This window comes from Nannospalax galili, unplaced genomic scaffold (assembly GCF_000622305.1).
Source record: "Nannospalax galili isolate Female #2095 unplaced genomic scaffold, S.galili_v1.0 scaffold336, whole genome shotgun sequence".
Taxonomy (NCBI): domain Eukaryota; kingdom Metazoa; phylum Chordata; class Mammalia; order Rodentia; family Spalacidae; genus Nannospalax; species Nannospalax galili.
In genome coordinates, this window is record NW_008343385.1 from 1,619,901 (window position 1) to 1,636,655 (window position 16,755).

A 16,755-nucleotide genomic window follows, 5' to 3' on the forward strand; every position below is an offset into this window, starting at 1 on the left:
GTAATGAAACAAATTAATTGGTACGATTAATATACGCAAATAAAGTTACCAGAATAATATATTAGATTGGCATAATTTACATTTGCTTCCATAGTATAAACAGTAAATGGTCTTAAAGTAAAAAATTGTTACCCTGGATAGTCACCTTTAAATTGTAGATCTCTTGATTCACAGCAATATAGTTATTGCTTATGTACAACTCAATTAGAGTGAATGTTTTTTGTAAAGCACTCAGTGAAGTGATTCTGTTGTTCTCAAGAGAAAGGGAGTGGAGATGGAGCATGTTATCAAAAGTATGCTTTTCCAAGCCAGTGAGAAGATTATTATTTATGCTGAGGCGGGTTAATTTAGTCAGCCTGGAGATGCCTAGAAAATATGCAAATTCAAGAAGAGGTTCAGACAACACTGAAAGGTTAATTTAAAAAGTGACAGGCTGGCCTATTGTACTCTTTTATAGGCCTAATCATCTTCAAGGACTCTGTTACAGTATCTCTCATTCAATTATTGCTGTCCTTTGATTTTAGGAGACACAATCCTGTGAATTCCCATCCATATATCAACTTTTGGTACAAAATTTCTAAGTAGATTCATTCCTCTTAGGTGTAAAGGAAAGGCACTTTATAGGAAACAATTTCATTAAAAATAAAATAATCACCAGTCTCCATTAAGTAATGTTAAAGATAAGAAACCAGAGTACAACACTCTAGAAATCATGGAATCAGCTGTATTAAAATGGCTGTATTAAAGACAGCCATTTAACCTAATTCTCACATTATATACTTGGCAGTATTTCCAGAAGTTTAGAAGTAGCAATTCCCAGCAGAATCTAACCCTGATGTTTATCAGGTACCACTGGCAGTGTACAAGCATGTGGGCATGATAGAGCAGTTCAAAGAAGAGACTTCTTTTTTGAGACAGGGTCTCACTATGTAGCTCAGACTGGCCTCAAATTCACAAATGTCCTGCCTCGGACTTCAGAGCAATTACTGGCATGTGTCCTCATACACCCAGATGAATAATAAGAACTTTGGAGTCATAGTTGGCTTCAAATGGGTTACTACTGGGCTTGGGCTACAGGAAAATGATGTAACCCTGCGCCTCCATTTCTTCATCCTTAAAAGGGACATGCTGAAACCTATTTCTAAGGGGTTGTAGAATCAAATGGAATGATTTTTAAAAAGGAAGAATAGGAGGAAGTTTTAAGCAAGTTATAGGTTTCTTTTAATTTTTTTCCAGATTCATCGTATTAAATGAGGGTAGGACTAGAAGTTGAGGAGCCAGAGAATATTTAATTTAGTATATCCCATAATGTGTCCTCTAATGTCATATTTTTAGCTGCAGATTAGCACAAACCAAAATGAAGTGGAGACTCTAGGAAATATGGTGGAGGAGGAAGGAAATTTCTCTTTCCTCTTTGGCAGGGAAAAATAAGTTTTAATATTGAACTTTAAGTAGTCAAAATGTATTCATCTCATTATGATGGAGACATTATTAAGGTTGCTTAATTGTATTTTGTAAGTGGAGTCTGAGAAGAGTAAACAGAACATTCAATTTTCAATAAATATAATCTTGATTTTTATTAGTCTTCAAATTCTAAATATAACCTAATTTCATGTCTTGCAAAATGAACTGGGCTGTTTGATATTTACCAACATGCCTCACCAACACATATAATCAATGCTACAGACATTTATGAACCCCCAGTTTCTACATGCTAGGTTTGGTAATAGATGTACCAGGGAGGAGGGTGGCTTAGGATGTTAAAGTCAGCTTACTGAGCTTGTTGTACTTAGTTCATCACCAATCCTGCCAACATGCATTCAGAAGAAGCTCCCATAAGCCTTCTCAAAGTTTCCCTAGACATCGTCCCCTTTAGAAAATCTGACCACAGTGTTATTAAGCTTTTGCTCGTGTTTGGGCATTGGCCTCAGACGTCACTCTCAAGGACTTTACCTTCTATCTTTGAGATACAGTTGTCATCCAGTGTGAGCTCTTCCAGGTTAACACAGGATTCCAAGCCTTGCATTTTAGTGAGGTTATTATTGCTGAACGATGCCCATTTCAAATTTTCCAATTTTTCTAAATTTGTGATTTCAAAGAGATTCTGTCCATCTAAATTTAAGGCAGTTATCTATACAATAATTCATATTTTATATTACTTTTGAATCTTGCAAATAAATTCAATTCATGTTATTAGATTTAAAAAACTAACAACAGTTCAAATGTGGTACATAAATGCTAGAATTCCTTCAGACTAAAACACTGAGAAGCTCTCAGTTTACAACAAAGTGCAAACTTGACAAGACTCCAACTGGGATGTTTATTGTGTTAAGGACACTGTGATATGCCACTCAGGTTCCCAATGCAGTTGCTGGAGAGCTGTTGGCACAGAGCTTTTGGCTGTTAGTCCCTTGAGGGACAGCCTCAGCTGCAGAGCCACTTTGCCCTGGGTCACGCCCCTTCCAGCTTTGTCCACTACCAATTGTGGAGAGGTCTAAAGGCCTGGCCATCTCAGTCCTTCTTGGGACAAATTTAAAACACCGTTCTAATTCCAGACCTTGGGATAGCCAAGGCTTTCATTGGCCCTAATTTCAACAGATATCACATAACAAAACTAATGCCACTAGTATTTTCCATCTTCAAAGTTTCTCTTAACCTTGTTTCTATCTCTCATGTAAACTTTGGAAAGGACTCTGAAGTGGTCAGGTGATCCTATGCCACAAGAAGTCGTCAGAGCTCTGTGACTTCCCCTTATCCCTGACTGAGGCCTGGGTAATTTCCTGGGTAATTTCCCCACCAAGAATCCTGATCCCTTGTCCTCAGACTTTTGACTTGACCTCTGCTCTGAGCCTTTAAAGTTGGCTAAAACACAGTACCAAAATCTACCCTTGAGTTTAGAGCCTCCCTTTATCCCAAATCTCCAATTCCATGGTAACCATGGTTGAGGACCAGCCCCCATGATATCTATCCAGAACTTGGCCTTGTCGTGTCCTTTGTTGTTGTTGTTGTTGTAGTACATTGCTTATTACATTTTCCCAACTTCACTGAGGCATAATTGACTAAGATTATACATACGTAAGGCATGCCATTTGATCTGATTGTCATGCACTGTAAATTAAACACTGTGTGATCTTAATTATAATAGGTGGAATCTAAATATCAAACTTATAGAGGTGGAGAAAAGACCGGTGATTTCCCAGGCTGGAGACGGGGGAAACAGGAAGGTGATGACCAAGGGGTGCAAAGTTTCAGCTTTGCAAGATAAATGAAATTCTGGGGGTCCAAAGAATAATGTTATGATTGTAGATGAAAATGCTGTATTATATACTTGACACTTGATAAGAAGAGATACCTTAGGTGTTCTATTTTATTTGAACTCACATCTTTCAAATGTTCTGCTCCGTATCTATCTGTATCCTCTTTATGATTCACAGACTAAGGATGAATACAAGACCAATTTAAATTAAGCTAATACTGGTTTTAATATAATTAGCCTTTACCTTCAAGAACCAGTTCCCACTTGGATGAAAATACAGTCTTAACTTTGAAATCTGTGTCAGAATTTTGGCAGAAGGCCACGTACTAAGCATCCATGGTCTCTCATCTTCAGAACTAGAGTGCTGTAAAATAGATAACTAATAAAATAAAAAATATGATGAATAAAAGAAATAACATACAGATGCTCACGTCTACAGAGCTAAGAAATCTTGTTTCCTAGGAAAGACAAATAGCCCAATAAAAGATTTTAAAACAGGTAATTTCCTTTCCCTTAAAATATTTTCAAAATACAGATACATTTTTATTTTCACTTTTTTATTGTTTTTGTGGATATTGAGCCTTTATAGCTTAAAATAATAAAGGCATCGCAATAATCTACTTATGAGAGTAGCTTTGACCTAGAATAGTGCTGCCCTCCCAGAAGCGCCCTCTGGGCTCCCACCCTATGCCTCTTCCTATCTTTCCCTATTTCAGTATTTTTGTCCACCATTCACTTGCTTTCTCTGTAATCTTGTTTATATCCATAAAGAACATATCATTAAGCTTTGCATTATTTGAACTTTATGGAATCCAAGTAGTACGTATTTTTCTGACTTGCTCTTTTGGTTCTAATGCATTTGCATTTAGCCGTAGTTAATTCACATGCCACTGGTGTAAAGTACTCTCTACTTTTCTATTTCTCTCTCTCCTGTCTTTCCCCCACCCCTGAGACAAGGTCTCTTGTAGCCCAAGTTGGGCTTGAATTCTTATTTAGCTTAGGGTGACCACAAACTTCTGATTCTTCTCCCAAGTGCTGGGACTATAGATGTGCATACCATGTCTGATCTATGTGGTGCTGAGGATTGAACTTCCAAGGCTTTGTGCATGGCAGGCAAGCACTCTACTGACTGAGCTGCATTCCCAGCCCTGTGTAGAAATCTCTAATTACTCTCCAGACAATGAGCATTGGGGTTGACACCATGGTTTTTGATGAAGAACACTGCCACTATGACTATCCTGGTGCATGACTCTTGATACATACATACATACATGTCCATGCACTCTTCAGAGTGTATAACCCTGGGCAAAATTGTTGGGTTACAGAAGTGTGTGGTGAGTGTGAGTGTGTATGTGTATAATGTTAAATTGCCTTCTCAAAGTGATTGTAACAATTATAACTGTTATTTGATATTCTGGCTGAGACTTGATATTGTCAGGCTCTAATTGTTTGGCCAGTCTGCAAAACTGGCAATCGGCAGGTTATTATGGTTTGAACGTCCATTTTCTTGAATACCAATGAGTAAAGCATTTTTTCCTAAATCAGTTGACTGTTCTCATTTCCTCTCCAGTAAAATATCTGTTCCTTGCATTTTTGCTTAGTTGGTTGTCTTTTTTCTGCACATATTCTGGTTATTGGAAGAAACTATCTTTTGACACTTATACATTTCTTTCCCTAGTATATTGCATATCTGTTTCTCTTTTCTTTCTTTTTTTTTGTTTTGTTTTGTTTTTGATCAGATTTTTTTTAATTTTTTAATTTAATAACCACATGATTAGAAGCGTTTCATTACAGCTTTAACATATTCAATAATAATTTCCAGAGCAAAGATGCATCTCTTTCAAAATTGGCTGTAAAATGTTAGGTTCACAGTTGAATTAATACAGTTATTCAATATTGTACTCAGTATAAACGTTATAAGACATAAAATTAAACGAGGTTTTAACCTTTAAAAAAGATATCCATTTCATCATTAACATACAGTTTCATGCAGAAAAATTCATTTTTCATTTAAAAATATTTTGTTTCCTATATTTTTAATGCTACTAACAGATGTTTGCACATGTGTCTTTGATCTCTATGTATCTGATTATTACTAGTCACAGTTGGTTACACTTGGCTCCTTAGTACCCGAGTCTATTTCTCTCTTCTTACAGTATCCTTTAAGGAAAAGCTGTATCAACTTTACTTTAGACAAACCCATCTTTCATGATTCTGCCCTTTGTTTCTGTCTTAATAAATGTGTTGCTAGTCCATGGTCAACAAGGATAACGTCTGATACTTTCTTCTAAGACAATTTGGGTTTTGCCTTTTGCAGAGATATCTTAAGTCTCAGTACTTTCCATTGAGTATCCTTTTTGATATCAAAAGCAGTTTTGTTTATTATGTTTCCCCAGAGTTTGTGTCTCCATCAAGCCTTTGCCCTGTTTTGTTGGTCTACCTTCTAATTTGGTGCCAATATCACATTATAAAATTTTTAGAAGGCTTTGATTTCTATTGGGGTAGTTCTCTAAGCCTTTTTCAGGAGATTAATTATATACATATTTAAATATTTTATTTATTATTTTTATGTGAATGAGTGTATTGCCTGCATGTAAGTGTACCCATGTCGTGCAATGCCCAAGGAAGTCAGAAGAGGGTGTCAGATCCCCTGGAACTGGAGTTACGGATGGCTGTTAGCTGCCATGTGGTCAGTGCCTTTAACTGCTGAGCCATCTCTTTAGTCTGAGATTAATTATATTTTTATAAACAAAAGGTTTCTTCTCTTCATTTTGAATAGAATCAAAATTAATTGTTATATTGTTTAGAGAATTAGTATTCAAGAACCCACAAAAAGTAAAGGGCTAGATAATTAGAGATATTTAAGATGTTGAAGCTCTTTTGGCTAAAATATAGCTTTTTTTCAGTGCTGGGGATCAAACTCAGGGCCAAACTCATGCTGTGCAAATGTTTTACCACTAATCCATAGCTGTAGCCTCCAAAGTACAACATTCTTAATCTGTGTAATATAAGTATTTCTCTTTCCCACAGGCTAACAGGTTAGGTGTGTTGCTTGCAGCCAGTCACATACAATATCAGTACTAAATAGGTAACTTGCTAAAATCTCTCTCAAAACCTCCTAAGCTTGCCTCATACTCAGGAAGCTGCATATCTTCATATAGGCTCTAGAATGGACTCTGGCAATTGTACGTCACTAGGGAAAAAATTGCTCTAGAGACATTTGGGGAGTCATGTTTGGGGACTACAGCAAGAGAATCTACATAGCCCGTTGGTATTTAAATGGGGATACATTTGAGCAGAAACATAGTCAGGAGGTAAGATCACTATGGACTAATTTTTATTAGTATGTTAGGAGAGAATGTAAAATCTTAGTGAAAGCAAATGAGCTTGAGAGATATTTTTGGTATGTCCCAAATAAAAGCCAACCTGAGTAATTTTTGTTCCAGCAATAAATTTCATGGCTGCTGTTGTTTCTTCTTTAGAAATGGCAAGTCCATCTAAGTGTGTGAGACTCTTCAATCTGCCAATGACACTCAACCTCAATGTGGCTCCCTTGGGAAAAATACCAGTAAGTTAGTTTTCATCAAATATTACATATATTATGGCATAGGAAAGCATCTTTCCATTCATTTTTGTATAATTCAAAATTATGTATCTCTTCTTATTTCTAAAAATAAAGGCTTACTTTAATCTTTTAGCAGTTGGAGTTAAATTGCATAAAAAGAAATCTGTTTTGTTTTCAAGGCATGATTCTATTGTTCTGATGAGGAGAAATCCCAGGAGCTGTTGAAACTGACTGTGGTGAAAAGGGTTAGAAGAACAAATGTGAGAAGTCCTATTTATCTCTTCAGCTAGCAGCTCTATGTGGGACTCAACAGGGGTCTCTATGCTCTAGACATCCACCTGGGCAACGGGGAGACAAGATCATTCAAGAAGTCTGCTTTGGAAAAATAAAAGTATTGTTCTGAGCCGGGCAAGGTGGCACATGCCTTTAGACCCAGCACTTGGGAGGCAGAGGCAGGTGGGTCTCTGTGAGTTCAAGGCCAGCCTGGCCTACATAGTGAGTTCCAGGACAGCTGGGGCTACAGGGAGACCGTCTCAAAAAGACCAGAAAAAAAAAAAGTATTGTTCTGTCTTACCTAGCTTAAAAGAAGAAATTCAGTGATTATAAATTTAGTAATATGGCCCATTTAATGGAACCAATCACTTAATTAATCCTTTTAAAACAATGAACATAGCTTTACGTTTGCATTTATCCACTATCTATCTATCTATCTATCTATCTATCTATCTATCTATCTATCTATCTTCTATCTACATCTATCTATCTATCTATCTATTTATCTATCTATCATCATCTATCTACCTATCTACCTATGAGATGTGGTCTCTACATAGCTCAAGTTGGCCTAGAACTTACTATGTAGCCCATGTTGGCAATTCTCCTGCCTCTACCTCTCAAGGGCAAAGCCTAGCTCTATGTACATTTTAGAAGCAGAAAAAGAAAATCCTTAGATTTATAAATTTGGGCTCATTTAAAAGACTTGGAGATATCCTTAAATATAATATTGAATATTGAAATTCCATTTTTATGATGATAAAAATAATGTTCAATAAAATTCTCTTCCTATAACAGAGTATGACTTCATAATGTAGGTTTATGAAGGTGATGTGTTTTCTATACTCCAAAGAGAATACTGCAAATTACAAAGTACAATTACATGTTTATTAAGCAATGCATATGACATATTATAAATCAAGTGATATTCCTCCTTAACGATATGCTTCCTTCTGCAACATATTATTTTTGGTTCCCATGTGCCATTGCATCAGGGTTGTGGCACACAGATAAATGAACTTTGGGGGTTTGTGAATGGTAATGACATCAGTCACTCTTAAAACAATAATGCTTCCAAACTTTCATTAGTTGCAAAAAATCTGACATGACATTACAGGCTTTTTGTAGTCAATTTAATTCATTTGATCACTACCCTAAATTCAACTTGTAAAGGGTTTCAAGGGAAGTGTAAAAAAAATGGGCATGGCCTGCCTACTTCTGTCTTCTACTAAATAGCAAAGTAGCGAGAAAATGGCTTGGAAATAAAGCCATTTCCTTTCTTGCAAAGATGTCTGTTACATACCTTTTGCCAGGGATTATGCTGAATATTCAGAGTGAGAAGACTTGTGGTGTGCTTGCATAGCATATTTATTTCATCGCCAGTTTTTTTCAACTGATTCCAGCTCAAGTCTAAATGTTTCAGTTTCATCGGACCTCTAAATCCCTCCAGGGTTATCACATGGTTATGGCTGGCGTCCAAATATTCAAGGTTACACTGCAGTACATGCGGGCAGAAGCAATGTGGAGAGTTATGGTTTGTGCTTACCAAGTTCTTTTCTCTGGTTCTTTAAATACATTTTCTTTTTAAAAAAATTTTTTTATTTATTATTTTTATGTTATGTATATGTGTGTATCGCCTGCCTATAGGTAAGTGCACCCATGTCATGCAATGCCCGCGGAGGTCAGAAGAGGCTGTCGGATCCCCTGAAACTAGAATTACGGGCAGTTGTTAGCTGCCATGTGGGTTCTGGGATTTGAACCCAGGTCTTCTGCAAGAACAGTCAGTGCTCTTAACTGCTGAGCCATCTCTCCAGCCCCTAAATACATTTTCTTATTAATACTCACAGAGAACCTACAGGGTAGTCATGCTGTGGTAAGGGTGACAATGCCTTCAGCCTTCCAGTGACCACAGGGCATTCATTTCAGTAATTCTCTCTCAATCAGGCTTTAATCTCACACATGATCTATCCCAGGGCAAATGATAATCTTAGAAGAAGAGGAACTGTGAGTGACTTGTACAATTATAGCATAACTTTTTACAGTGCTGCATAAGCACTGTTGAGCACACATACAAAGTCAGTTCTTGAAGAATACAGAGGCAGTGGCAGTGTAGGTCTTCGATCTCCTTGAATGCAGAAGAGCAGGAGTGCTTTCTGTTCCAAAAGACACACGTAGGATAATTTGTCTCCATCAAGCAAGACACACATCTTCATACCTAGGCTCTGATTTATACTGTTGAAACAAGAGCTTCATAAAATGTTCATCTTTAGGGTCTGGAGAGATGGCTCAGCAATTAAGAGCACTGGCTGCTCTTGCAGAGGACCCAGGTTTGATTCCCAGCACCCACACGATGGCTAACATCTGTCTGTAACTCCAGTCCCAGGGGATCTGACGCCCTCTTCTGACCTCCGTAGGCATTGCATGATATGAATATACTTACTACCATGCAGGCAGTACACTCATATACATAAAATAAAAATAATAAATATTTTTTAAAAGTTCGTCTTTAGATATAGAAATTAAATTTACTAAATTTATTCCATGATTTTCCTTTTTAAATATCTCTTATTGAGATCTGAATTTTTTAAAATTATGTTTTCCATTGTTTGAAAATTTCTGTGTGCTGTAGTTTTTTTATAATTACTGATAAAATATATTTTATTAATTTTAAAAAAGGGGAGTACAGTTTTACAAACTGAGCCTCGTGGCATAGGCTTGGGATCCCAGCTATCCAAGAACACAGCAGGAGAACCACAAGTTCAAGGCCTGTCTGTATTACAGAGGACATGCAGGGCCAGCCTGGACAGCACAGCAAGAACCTGTCTGAAAATAAAAAGTCAAAAGAAGGCTTAGTGGTAGAGTGCTTGCTTAGCATTTTCAAGGCCCTAAGCTCAATCCCTAGCATCATATTAAACAAAAGAGTACACAGCTTTGAATAATTTTTTAAAATAATAAAACTAAAACATTATTTATTGAAAGCTTGGAAAATAGTTAATACATGAAAAGAAAAAACTGGAAAGCATAAGTATCTGTTGCTGGAAGGAATTGAGAACTGGTTTTTATTAAATGCATATATATTTTCTTATCTTTCTATATGCTTTTGATGTTTTCTTTTTTAATTTAATTTAATTTTTAATTATGTGTGCATATCTGTGTGTGTGTCTGTGTGTGTGTGTCTTTGTGTGTGTCTGTGCATGTGTATGTACACATTAATACTGTAGCCCACAGAGGGCAGAGGTATCATGCCCTGGAGCTGGAATTACAGGTGGTTGTTAGCTGCCTGATGTGGGTGCTGGGAATTGAACTCAGGTCCTCTGGAAGAGCAATACATTCTCTTAACGGCTGAGCCAGCTCTCCAGCCAGGCTTTTAAAATGTTCACACAGCATTATATATTATCCAAATGTCTTAATAATAACATCGTATTTAATACACTGATCTTTATAATTGTCTTAAACTTTGCACTAGGAATTTTAAGCTTCTAGTTGTTGTAACATCACAACAGACATGAGTAAGGATGATGCTAATTGTGGTGCTGACATCTTTAAACAATGAGGAAGGACATCAGAGCAGAGGGAAGTCTATAAAGGGACCTAGACATTCTATATAAAATTCCTATGTGGTGAGAACATGTTTTGTTGTTTGCCTATGGTTTCTATTTTTATACCATTTATATGGTGCCTCAAAATCAATAATAAACTATTAGAAATAAAATAGCTGATTGCCAAAAATGAAAGGCACATTTTTTAAAAATGGCAGAAATTACAGCAGGAATGTAAACTTTGATGACAGAACAATGAGGAAAAATATGCAGGGAGAGGATTCTACAAAGGTCAGTGCAGTCATTTCTCATGAGGGGAGAAAGGCAGTTGCATCAACCGGGCTTTTGCCCTAGGCAGCAAAGCTCTCTGGATGTGAATGCTGCTTCTGAGCATGCTGTCCTTACAACAACTTTCTAAGTCATACATTTGTGTTATTTTTCTGTATCTTCATTTTACTTTACAATAAAATGATTCCTAAAATACACATTTATACTTATGTAGAGTATCTCCTTTCTGCTACCTTTAACACCCATGCAGTCATTTTCAAAGGCACATGTTGGATATTTGATATTTAAGAGCTATCTAGTCACATTTGCTAGTTCTAAAACTTAAAATACATCACTTTGCATAGACTTTACCCAGCTCTCTTATCTCCAAAATGCCTACAGGCTAGTCATCCAGCAATGTGGCTGTGGAGCTGTGATGGTGAAGTAACTTTTACATTAAAGAAAAAGAGAGCAAGACCACTTTTTGAAATAAATACCGGGCAGCTCTCTAAGCTCACTTACTGTCCAAGGGCCTTGCATGACTTAAAGTTTATAACCTTGAGTTTGTGCCCAAGCAAATACAATAATGTCTGAGACAGTCTTTGGGGTAGCTAACAAGCTGTTAGAAAAAAAATTAAATTAAAAATACAGTCTACATACAGTCTGAGACCTCTAACTAAAGGCCCTCTTCCCTCAGTTCTGAATGGAGCTCAGACTGTCAGGGGTTCTAGTTAAGAGCTTGAGGATTATACAAAGACACCAGGAAGGCGGTTTAACAATAAAGGCCAGTCAATAAAGTAACAGATCTTGCCAGGAGAAGCAGTGCAAAGCTTTGCAGGGTTGGAAGGATGTAGAGAGGAAAAAGAGGTTAGAAGAACAGATTCTGCAAAGGTCTGTGACTGACCTAGACTCATGGAAATGGGAGTTTGGGGCTAAAGTTCTAGAACCATATATGTGATTGCTTTTGCTATATGGTGATACATACATACATAAAAAGAAAGCAAACAGAAGTCAAATAAGAACTGTTATATTCAGGCGGAAAGGAGAAGGCAGAAAGAAAATAATCCATAATGGGCAAATGGGGAGACTTAACGTTAGTGGTGAAGTGGCAAGCTAGAAAATAAAGATCCAGAGACTCACAAGAAGAAAAGAAAGGGTACAGAAATGGGAGCAGGAAACAGGAAGAACACATCACAAAGAACATCTTAGAAACAAGTCTGGGAAATTACATTTAATTTGAAAGTAGCCAAATGCAAGGTATGACCTTAGGCATGCTGTGGGTCTGCAAATGAAATCTAAATCCAAGACCTGTGTTAGAGAAGGGAGCACAATGTATGGATGCTTAATGCCCTATTTGGGCTGTGTAATTTGCATGCAGCATATATTATCATTACAAAAACAATTTATCCCCTTTTTTACTTTACTTAAATATTTTCATAAAGGTAAATATTGCCCTTTCAGAAGAAGGTTCTTTGGGAAAGTATTTGTTCCAATTTATCATTTGTTCTTTGATTTTATCTTTCTTCGCTGCACCAGTTTTTTTAAGTTGACAAACTCAGTTTGACTGTATTCAAAGTGTACAACATGCTGATTTGCTCTATGCATATCAAATGGTAGTGATTACCAGCATCTAAGGAACACTATCACCACACATACTGTACATTAGATTCCCCAGAACTTTCATAACTGAAAGTTTGTGTCCTTTGACGAGCACTTGGGTCCCCCAGGCTCTAGTAGTCCCATTCTACTCTGCGTTTTGACAATTTGATTTTTTTTTTAATTTCAAAAGGGGTTCTTACCAGGTCGTAGACATCATCTAAACAAGTAAATTCATTGAAGCTAATGTTCAGCTTTCGAAGTCCTGTTAACTTGGAAAGATCTCTCAGTTTGCTCAAGCTGTTCCCATGTAGATTCAGATTCTGAAGTCAAATGAAATATAAATTAGAAAATAAAAAACATTTCATCCTGCATCATAATCAAATGTGAATATCTAATGTGTTTAGAAGAGTTAAATAAGCAACAATAATATAAAATGAGAACATAGTTATTTTAAGTAACATTCAGAGAATGCAATGCTAAACGTTCCAAACAGTTTATATTAATAGCATTACTGGACCTGGTGGCTGACTGACATTATTTCCCACTTGGTCTATTTATTAATTAGCATAAAATTCTTTTTAGTGAGTAAATATACTGGTTAAGATATTAGGGAGGAACTATTTCTTTGGTTAGCCAGAGAACAACGGAGGCCCTCAAACTTTCAGAAACCAGATAGAAAAGAGCTGACAGGGCTGTACCTTGAATACAGGAAGCCATGCAGATGCACTGAACTAAGGAAGACAGTCTGAGGGACTTGAAATAGAGGGACAGAATGTCAAAGGAGAAGATGAGAGAGAATTTAAGACCAAGCTTTCGTTAGACATTCACTCAAGACAGTCCCTGTTCAATGTCATGTGCTATAGGGGTTTATTTCTCTTTTACTTCTATACATTTTATTTAGTTTTCTGATGACATCCTAAAACTTAAATCTAGTAGATCACAAGGGAAATAAGAGGAATGCACACTGAGTTTCTCTTGCAGGAATGGCACAAAGAAGGAATGGGAAGACTGTCTAGACATTCTTACTGTGACATCTAGGAGTCTTGCTGGAAGCCCTAGACATTTTACTGGTTTTTATGCAGCACAGGCAAATTTAAGCCAACCTACATGTGTTATGGGTGTCACAAACAGGCCAAGGTGTTATGAACTCTTATTCTTATTTTCTGTTGGTATTTTCCTAATCACTTAAGATTTATTGCTTATTATGTGTATATGTGTGTGTAGGGGGTGTTGTGCACATGTGAGTGCAGGCATCCACGGAGATCAGAAAAGGGTGTCAGATCTCTCAAAGCTGGAGTTCCAGGCAGTTGTGAGCCTCTCAATATGATGTGGGTTCTTGGACCCCCAACTCTGATCCTCTGTAGGAGCAGCAAGCACTTTTAATACTGAGCCATCTCTCCAGGCTCTGTTTTCCTAATTTTTATTCAATCCCTTGAAAGTGATAGGAACACATGCTGTAGAGGGTCACTCCAGTAAAGAGTACATTCGTCTTTGAAAAATATTCCATTACTAAAACTTTATTATAAAAATTTATCACTCATGTTGACATTGTAGTACCAAAAAAAAATTCTCAGTACTTTAACTGAGAAGTTTGCTTTTGTAATTACTATTCTGCATATTTCTGATACAGAGGACAATGCTGTCATCACACTATGAAGTTTTCTTCCCCCAGTAATGAAACAGGCTGAGACAAAACTGAGTCCCCTCTGTCAACTGCCTCTAGACTTCACTATCCAGTGGATGGATGTGAGATGGTTCCCCCAACACAAAAATCTCATAAAACTTTGAAAAAGATGTTTTCTGAAATTAATAATTTCAGAAATAACAGACTTAAAACTACTGAGTTCCCTTATTTCCAAAACTATTTTGCATACAGTCATTTGAGAATTTTCTTCTGGAGAAATGAATCTAGAAATGTGGCTGTGGAATATTGTAACCAAGCTCCAAGATGAAAACTATTTCTACATTTGTACCTGTGTTTCAGCATTCACTGCACATAGAGCAAGATAATGCCATGTGAAAATAACTTGGTTTCTCAAGGTTTGTAGATTTATTACTTCTGCAAACAACCTACCATCTTTGAGATGGAGATAGATAGATAGATAGATAGATAGATAGATAGATAGATAGATAGATAGACATATGTATCTCTCTCTCTCTATATATATATATCTCCTGGAGGGAGCTGATGGTAATCCAGAGTTCTTATGGGTAATAAAGAAAAAGCCATACTCCCATCCTTTCCTCAAGATACTTCTGTCTAGCTTTTTAAAAATTGCTGCATCAGCTAACAACTATCTGTAGATCCAGTTCCAGGGTATCCAACAGCCTCTTCTGTCCTCCACGGGCATTGCACGACATGGGTGTACTTACCTACATGCAGGTAATACACACATACACATAAAATAAAAATAATAAATAAAATATTTTTAAAAAATTGCTGCAGCATACCAATTTTGTTAGAGCAAGAATTTTGTCAGCAGTTATTAGAAAACTGTTGTGAAACATACTACTGTATGATTTAAAAGGTGTTCCTCTGGTGTGACCTCGTGTTCAATGCACCCTGTTCAATCTTATATTGTTCTCCTGGCTCTGGGAGCAAAGATGACTAGGAATAGCCAAAGTCTCCACTTCTGCAGGATTTAGAGTCTAGGGAAGGCATGGAGCATATGACAAAGGAATATGACCTAGAATCAGACATAAGGGAAGACTTTAATGCTTAAATCAAGATCGAAAAGAAATAGGGGGTTAATTAGAAGAAGCAAGTCAGGAGAAATGGGTCCACGAGGAAAGCTAGAAAAGCAGGAGGCCTGTGATGCATTTAAGACATACAAAAGCAGCTGGGCCCAGAGAACCAAAGGGAAGACGATGAAAAAGGTGTCTGGAAAAGGGGGCTGGACCGATGGCTTGGTGCTTAAGAGCACTTGCTGCTCTTCCAGAGGACCCAGAACTCAGTTCCCAGTACCCATATCAAGTGGCTTACAATCACCTGTAATTCCAGCTCGAGGGCATCTACCTCCACAGGCATACACACACACACGGCATATATTCACACAAGCACATACACATACATATATGCACATAAATAAAATCTTGAGGATTTTAAGTAGGAATAGGGAGGTGAGACTCAAGTAACATGATCACATTTGCATTTTGAGATTTGTAGTTTCAATGGAGGAGGAATTGGGGGCAAGACAGGGTTTTTGTTGTATACTTTTAGGAACCCCTTTCCTATTGATTCTTTAAAAATATAGTACTATGTTTATTTTATTTATTATCAATTATTATTATTATTATTATTATTTGTGTGTGTGTATGTGTCTCTGTGTCTGTGTATATGCTACAATGCATGCCTGTGGAGGTCAGAGGACAACTTGTGGGAGTCAGCTCTCTCTTTCCATCATATGGGACCTGGGGGTCAAACTGAGGCCATCAGTCCTAGCAGAAGTGATTTCACTGACTGAACCATCTCACTGTCCTGAATTCTATTTAGTTATATATTGATTAGCATCTTAAAGGCACATTATCAGACTACAGTATGAATGATGCCTCTTAGAGTTTCAGAATTGCTATGATAGAGTACAGCAGGCCTGGTTAGAAGCTCTGATAGAAGTTTAGTTCAGAGACAATGGCAGTTTGGACGTGATGGTAGTACCATATCTGAAACTGATAGGTCTGAAAGTCAGAAGTGTAGGTAAGTTTACTGTATCAAGTAGAGTTGCCTCAGTGCAAAGGCACTTTAATAACTAATTCAAATTCTGCTGATAATTTTGTAAATATAAAGCTCCCATATTCTATACTAGAAACTGATTTGAAACCCATTTGCTTCCACCTTAATCATATATAAAGGGAGCTTATTCATTAATCAGAATAAAGTCACTTGCTAACTGGAAAGCCACCTCAAGTTGCTACTGATCAGTTGACACATGGCTAGACTGAATGAAGACAAGTTATGGATCTAAAATGCACTCTGAAATTAAGAATCAGCATTAAAGTCTCCTTAATGAGTTTTCATATTGATTGCATACTGAACTGTTTTACATATTTTGATTAAGAAACATATTATTACAATGCGTTTACCCTAATAAAACTTTCACACAGACATCAGAAAATTTAAAATTACACTTGTGGAGGGAGTTCGGTGATTAAGAGCAGTGGCTGCTCTTGCAGAGGACCCGGGTTTGATTCCCAGCATCCACTGTTAACAACCGTGTATAACACCAGTTCTAGGGGGTCTGATGCCCTCTTCTGACCTC

General features: G+C 37.0%; 1 protein-coding gene across 1 annotated transcript in view; it reads right to left on the minus strand.

Moving 5' to 3' along the window:
- Positions 1-16,755, minus strand: part of Lrrc9 (leucine rich repeat containing 9) — a 93,676-nt gene that overhangs the window by 29,843 nt on the left and 47,078 nt on the right. The window contains exons 17-22 of the mRNA XM_008839494.2: positions 12,700-12,819; positions 8,398-8,589; positions 6,683-6,808; positions 3,501-3,635; positions 1,954-2,131; positions 146-366 (exon numbers count right to left, since the gene is read on the minus strand). Of these exons, the coding sequence (XP_008837716.2) occupies positions 146-366; positions 1,954-2,131; positions 3,501-3,635; positions 6,683-6,808; positions 8,398-8,589; positions 12,700-12,819 (972 nt within the window). The remainder of the gene's footprint in view (positions 1-145; positions 367-1,953; positions 2,132-3,500; positions 3,636-6,682; positions 6,809-8,397; positions 8,590-12,699; positions 12,820-16,755) is intronic.